This window comes from Gaeumannomyces tritici (genome assembly GCF_000145635.1).
Source record: "Gaeumannomyces tritici R3-111a-1 unplaced genomic scaffold supercont2.1, whole genome shotgun sequence".
In the NCBI taxonomy this organism is placed as follows: domain Eukaryota; kingdom Fungi; phylum Ascomycota; class Sordariomycetes; order Magnaporthales; family Magnaporthaceae; genus Gaeumannomyces; species Gaeumannomyces tritici.
This window is the reverse complement of record NW_008804545.1, coordinates 560,132-566,721: the sequence shown is the minus strand read 5'-3', so window position 1 is coordinate 566,721 and position 6,590 is coordinate 560,132. Positions and strand designations below refer to the sequence as shown.

At 60.8% G+C, this 6,590-nt stretch overlaps 3 protein-coding genes across 3 annotated transcripts in view; 2 read left to right on the top strand and 1 right to left on the bottom strand.

The window, feature by feature from the left end:
• GGTG_00165 (hypothetical protein) overlaps positions 1-1,979 on the top strand; it is a 3,723-nt gene extending 1,744 nt beyond the window's left edge. Inside the window, exon 2 of the mRNA XM_009217906.1 lies at positions 21-1,979. Within this exon, the coding sequence (XP_009216170.1) occupies positions 21-279 (259 nt within the window). The 3' untranslated portion in view covers positions 280-1,979. The remainder of the gene's footprint in view (positions 1-20) is intronic.
• GGTG_00164 (hypothetical protein) lies at positions 1,307-4,874 on the bottom strand. The gene has a single exon (XM_009217905.1). The coding sequence runs from the start codon at positions 4,331-4,333 to the stop codon at positions 1,946-1,948; it is 2,388 nt and encodes a 795-aa protein (XP_009216169.1). The 5' UTR covers positions 4,334-4,874; the 3' UTR covers positions 1,307-1,945.
• A 475-nt stretch (positions 4,875-5,349) lies between these two features.
• Positions 5,350-5,857, top strand: GGTG_00163 (hypothetical protein; the record flags this gene model as incomplete). Its single annotated transcript, XM_009217904.1, has 2 exons — positions 5,350-5,423; positions 5,515-5,857. The coding sequence occupies 2 exons, from the start codon at positions 5,350-5,352 to the stop codon at positions 5,855-5,857; spliced, it is 417 nt and encodes a 138-aa protein (XP_009216168.1).
• Positions 5,858-6,590: the final 733 nt, after the last annotated feature.

The following is a 6,590-nucleotide window of genomic DNA, read 5'->3' as shown; positions in this document are numbered from 1 at the left end:
GTTCGCGGCGGCCGACGAAGAGGGGATGGAGGCGCTGGCGCGCAAGCGCGACCGCTCCGCCACGCCGCCGCCCGAGACGCACTACGACGCCGCGCGCGAGATCCGCACCCGCGGCACGGGCTTCTACGCCTTCACGGCCGGCGACGAGGCCAGGCGGAAAGAGGAGATAGAGGCGCTGGAGGCGGCGCGCGCAGAGACGGAGAGGGTCCGGCGCGAGCGCAAGGAGCGAGCCCGCGGGAGGAGGGACGAAGTCGAGCGCCGGAGGAGGGAGATCGATGAGAGGAGAAAGGACGTGGCCGAGCGCAGGGCGAAGAAGCTCGCCGACAGCTTCCTCGACGGGCTCGGCGCCGACCTGGGTGGTGGGCCCGTGGAGGCAGGGGCGGGGGCAGTTGCTGTTGATACGCCCTCGACTGGGCTCGATACCGCTAACGCCGCCGCCCTAGACGAAGATTTGTCGCCACGGGCTAGGACTGAGGGCGAAGCCCCCAGTCGTGATCTTGCAGGGCAGCAGCAGGCGGAAGAAGCCCCGAGGTAGACGAATACCTACAAACACCTACAAACACCTCAAAAAGGACACACTTCTCTATGACCTATGCCCCAGCCCTGTGGGACTGCATTCAACATCACGCCATCCTCCGCTGTCTAGACTCCTCGTTGCGGGTTGCGAAGAAAGCTGGACAACTCAGGGGGCCAGTGATTTGGTTGTATACGTCACCACGACAACACCTACAGACCACCCAGCGTCATCTAAACATGTCTCATCCCCTACGCGCATGCCGACTACCTGCAGTCGCGATCCGTTTCCACCGAAAAAAAAGGCGGGGGCACCGTCGAGCCCGAGGCATATGCAGCCTTTCCGTCCAAGCATCAGTTCCTTCTTCTTATCAGGTCTGAGACACTGGTGCAGCCAGGTATCTGAGTCCAAGTGAGGAACCTTAACTCCCGTACCCTCGCTCGGCTGATGGCGGATATATCGGCTCGTCCGGATGGTGGACTGCATCTCCGTGGGGTTAAAAAAAACTGCTCCCCACCGCCTGCCTGAGTCCGACATATTCTCAGGTAGCTCGTCGTCATAGGGGTCTCGGCATTCGCTGTTGCGATCGATCGGTCGGGTTCAACGCATGTACGTGCTTTGGCTACGATAGCTGCACATTCCTGGGCCGTGCTACAGTGGAGGGGGTCGGGGTCTTTCCCGGCTATCGACCAGGCCTACCGTCTCTGGTCCCCTTGATCTGGGGCTGTTTTGAGCATGTCGGAGGTCAACGATAGCACTTCGAGAAGTTGGTAAAAAAAAAAAAAAAGAAGATAGGGGTTTAAATCATATATAGCGCCCCCAAGAGTATCTGACAGCACAGCTATGATGGGCCGATAACGATATTGTGGAATAGGGGTAATTTCGTGGCAAGGGCACACAGTTGAGCAAAAGAAAACTGCCGCAGCCATCGGCATCAAAACTCCAAACAAAACCCGTAGGACGGCGAAGCTTAATACCGTCAAGAGGGTGTGGAACTGGACAGAAGACCGAAGAAAACAAAAAAAAAATGAGAAAGGAGTGAACAAGAGCTAGAAGCAGGCCAATGACGTTGCATTCTCATTTTCGCGTGAGAAGCAGGCACCGAGAAACAAATACACAAAAAAGGCGACAAACGACGCCGCAAGAGAAATAGGTTTTGTGCCGCTCGAAAGAGAAGTAGGATGAAGAGGGGAAAGAAGTAAGCAGTTGGTGAAATGATCCGCTATACTGTTGGATGCAATAACGTCAGTCTCGATCCAGCTTTCCATGTTTTTAGTTTTTCCAAATTGTTGATAGTAAAGTCGACAGGGAGCCCAGCTCAAAACGCCTCTGAAGGAAGAGTGAACTCCGATAAAAAAGAAGCCAGGGAGGTAAATGAGAAAAGAATCATGCCGATCGAAAAAAAGAGAGGGATAGGTGGCCGATACGCAATCATGTTGCAAACCACACACAACTGCAATCGCTTATTTCAGGGTTGTCCCTGCGGAAGAGCTTCGGCTCCTCCATGGCGACGACCCCATCCGAGTCCCTCGGCGCGAGGTTGCCGCGGTACGGCGGGGTGTTGCCCACCTCGGTGATGACGACCTCGATGGGCTTCCCCGCGCCGTCGACGTTCGGGATGGGCGTGCCGTCCTCCCTGATCTTGAGCTGGCGGCACACGGGCTGCGGCGACCCCTGGATCCGGCGTTCCTCGAGCTTGACGACGCGCGGGTAGGGCGGCTGCAGGGGCGGGAAGTCGCCGTCGAAGGGGTTCGGGGGTTGCGACGGCCCGGGCGTGCCCGAGGTTCGCGACGCGCCTCCCCCGCCCCCGCCCGAGGTGGTGCTGGGGAAACCCGATCCGAAGGGCAGGGAGCCGCGCGTGGGGGACGCCGGGTCCGTCGCCGCCGAGCTGCCGCCGCCGCCGCCGCCGCTGCCGCCGGGCGGCGGCAGCCCCACGCCGCTGGAGCTCATGGACTTGAACAGGCTCGCGTTCTGGTTCGGGTAGATGAAGACCTCGAGCACCGTGTCGGGCCAGGTGCAGGCCCATGGCTTGTCACCCGGCTGGGCCGAGAACTTGCGCTTCATCTCGTCGAACGAGGGCGCCGCACGGCGGAGGAGCCGGCGCGACGACGCCGAGCCGCCGGCCTTGGCGGGGAAGCTGGACTCGGATATGAAGACGGTCTTGTTGAACGGCAGCATCTTGAACCAGGCCGGGCCCCGGCTTGGCTCGAGCGTGTCGTTGACCGTCTGCATGGCGAAAGTGCCGGGCGGCAACATGGGCGCCTGGGCGCCGTACGAGTACGCGCCCGCGCCCGCCGAGAGGCTGTTGTTGGTGGACATGGACACCTTGTAGGGGTTCCCGTTGTCCCCGCCGCTGATGGTCATGACCATGGCCATGATGGCCGGGCTGAAGGCCAGCCCGCAGGTCCACGCCGGGGCGAGGCTTGCGTCTTGGAAGCACACGTCGCGTGCCCCAAGCGGCATGAGTGGCATCCCGAAAGAGCCGGTGGGCAGGGGCGGCAGGCCCGACGGTACGGGGATCGGGACCGCGTCGTATAAGGGCGGCGGCGCTCGCTGGACGGGAGGGGGCCCCGGCTGCCTGCCCAGCAGAGTCCCAAGAACGGCGCCGAGTATGAGGCCCACAACGAGGATGGCGGTTATCAAGAGGACAACCACCCAGCATGGCATGCCGCAGACCCGCTTTCGCCCTCTTTTCTCCCATCGATTCGGCACCTTCTCCGAGACAACGGCTGCCGCTGCTGTGTTGATCTCGTGGTGGCTCGTCTCGGAGGCCGATGTAAAGCTCCGAGACGAGTGACGGGAGCGCGGCGTGTTTAGATCATCGATGGAATCGAACTCGGGGTTCCGCGCCGCGATCCCAATCCCGCCAGCCCCGGGGATGGGCTGGGGCGGAAACGTAACGCCCAAGGCTGGTTGTGTCGTCGATGAGGCAGTCTGCGCCGCTTGTGGTGGCAGCGGGGCGTGTGCCGACTGCACAGCCTCCACGTCTCTTACCTTGCGGGCAATCTGCTCGTCGGGGTATCTCGTGTACGGCGGCAGCTCCTCGGTGTGTCCATCGGGCCCAACCAAACCGCCCATCTCCTCCCCTTCCGGACCTATCCTGCGGCGGTACGGGTCGACCGCCACGCCGGAAAAGCCTACAGCGTCACCCACAGACGCACCGGCGCCAGGATGATGGGGCGTCGGAGCCGTATTCTGGGAGTACATGCCGTACGGATGCGCCGGTCCATGGGGTCCCGAGTAGGGCTGCTCTGAGGGGGGCGGCCCCGCTGTCGATGAAGTCCTCGTGCTCATGGTCCTCGCAATGCGCACATCCTGGGTATACAGCTGATAAGGATGCGAAGGCCCAGACGGCCCCTGGTAGGGGCTGTCATGCCTCGGCGGGTGCATTGCTTCCGTCGCGATAAGTGGTGAGGAAGACGCCGGCATGGAGTCGGAGGATTCCTGCGATGAAGAAGATATGGTGGCTGGCTCAGCCGACTTGGGGGCGGCAGAGCCGTCGTTCTGCAGGGCGAACGAGTCGCTGTCGGGCCCGGGCGCCTTTGCGATGCTGGACGGTCGGCTGGGTGGTGTTGCAGACGGCAGGTTGCGACTGCTCGGGGTTGATGGTGGGGATTCCGAGTCGCCTATCAGGGAGGACGACCTCGGGGAGTTTCCCTGGCTGGGTGAGACATCTGCGAGGGTCGGCCTGAAGCCGTCCTGCACCGCCATTGCCTGCAGATATGCATCATCCTGGTCACTGTGGACAGGCTGAGCTGTGGAGGATCGGCGAGGGGCAGTGCTGTCGCCCTCGGGGTTCTTTGGGTTGGCGTTTTCCATTGGCGATCTCGCGCTCTGCTGTGACTGGCCTGTCGGGGGTCAGCAGATCGGGACTCCGGACGTCCCTTTTGGCAGCGCAAGGGCTGACAAGCCAATCTGGGGCTCAGAAGCGATGCGCCGCGAGATCCTCCACCACCTTGAGCCACTTCACGGCGTACACGTTGTTTTGTACGCCCGCCGTCAATTTCCCGTCCTCTTTCTATGCAGCTAGCGGCCTTGTTCGTTACGTTTCTTTCCACCAGTAGTGAGGGCTGGATAGTGCGCAAATCGACCCCGCGGGGGCAGGTCGGTGCTTCGCGGTGGTGATGAGGAAGAGGAAATGGGTAATTTACGTGCTAGGGCCTGGGGAGCCGCGAGTGTTAGTATCTGTACGTGTATGTCTGTTATGGTCAGGATGTAGGAGAGTGCCAGGGCATGTAAAACAAGTCTGACAGGTCGATGCAGGATAGATAGGTCGAGCAGGCGCTCTGCCTCCCCGCCTGGGGGAACCACCAACCATCCATGGAAAACACGGGACGGACATCCCTGTCACCACCCCAGGCAGGTTTAAACTTCCGGCGAAGGAGGCAGGCGTGCGTGCAGAGACAGTTCACGATGGAAGCCCGGGCCCACAGATCCTCAAAAGGCAAGTCAGGAACAGCAGAAAGCTGACTGGTTTCGGACTCGGATTTGGGGGTGTGCACTCGGCCTCCCATTGGCCGGCCATAGGGCGGCGCCAGGACCCTCACCCAAGATGCCGGCTGTTCTGTCCTCGGCACGGCGCACGTACTTAAGGAGCTTCCTGTCTGCAATTTAGGGGCGGAGGGGCGTGTTGCGCCCGTTATGGCCCATCTCCATCGCCCAGCTCGCGCCCAGACCGACAGACGCCTGTGTCCTTATTCTCTGACGGCCACATGGATGTCAGATGCCAGCAGGGATTTTAGCCCCAGCAAAACGGCCATATCTCACATGGTAGAGAGTATCCGTGCAAGCCTGGGCTCGCAAGGTTCGGGCTGTAGCATCACCTACGACTTGAGATGAGATGGGCCGCCGCCAAATTTGGAAGCACACAGGGCAGCACCGACGGGCCCTTGATCGGCGGCATCATCAGGTGAGTGCATTTCCTAATGATCGACCGCCTCTCGGCCCCAGAGAGGTTGGCCACTGCCCCCGCGGGCCAATTATTGAAACAGAGGGCGCAGCGGGGGACGGTTTTGGTGGGAAAACAGCACCCGCTCGCCCGCAGCAGCCCGCCGGGAGCAGCACGAAAAGGAACGATGCAGCGAGGAAAAGGCCCAGCCGGACTTGCCACCGATGCAAAGTGGGTTGGTCCCTGGCGTGGGCCACAGGGGCAAATGCAAGGTTGTTGGGGCGGAAAGGGAACACGATGGGGCCAAACCAGCCGTGGGCAATATATTCGCCAGTGGCCCATGCCTTCGGATCCGAGTCCCGAGTGGTCGCTGGGCTTTGAGCCTATTTTGGCTGAAAGGGAGACTTATTCCCGGGAGACGCCTGGGCTACCCCATTCCAGGGTGTAGTCGATAAAGTCTCCTTGGGGGTGGCAGGCAGAGCCGGGGTGGACGCGAAAGACCTGGGTAAGGGCCATGCCCAGAAGAGGCCTGCACGGGAGGAAGTGGTCAAGTGAGATGAATGAGACGCATTTGTATTGGCTCCAGATCGTGCCGGGCGTGTGTGTGCACCATCCCGTTTCGTTTCGGTTTATTGTGTGGATTTGCTTACGTCGACATTTTCGGTTCATCCATGTTCTTGATGGAGATGGAAGCTTGGAATTTTCCGGCGGCCAATTTTGAAGTGACGGGAGACTAGTGGAGGGTGAGATTCTTCAACCTTGTGAATGGTACAGTAGAGGGACTGGATCTCCACCCAGCAAGGGCAGGGGCTATCGGCAACGGTAACGGCAATGCAACACGTCAAGTGGGGCCTGGCGATCCGGAGGACCCATCCACTCCGCACTGCGGGGCCCCAAGATGGGCTGACCTCAGCATTTGATGCGCAGACAGCGGATGCCAAAACACCCACGAATCCACGCTTCGTCCCTCATTCCCAAGCAGAGTACCCTGTCGCGCGAGTATGGCGACTGAAAACTGTCTGCGCTGAGGTCTCATGGACATGTATCTGCCTACCGTGCTACCGAGGGGGCACGTAGGCACACTGATGGAGGAATGGGGATGGGTTCAACGGCTACGCAAGGCATCGGTTGGCGCGACGGGCGGTAATTAATCCTATTCCTTGCTAGCAAGTGCCGTAGCAAGGGGCA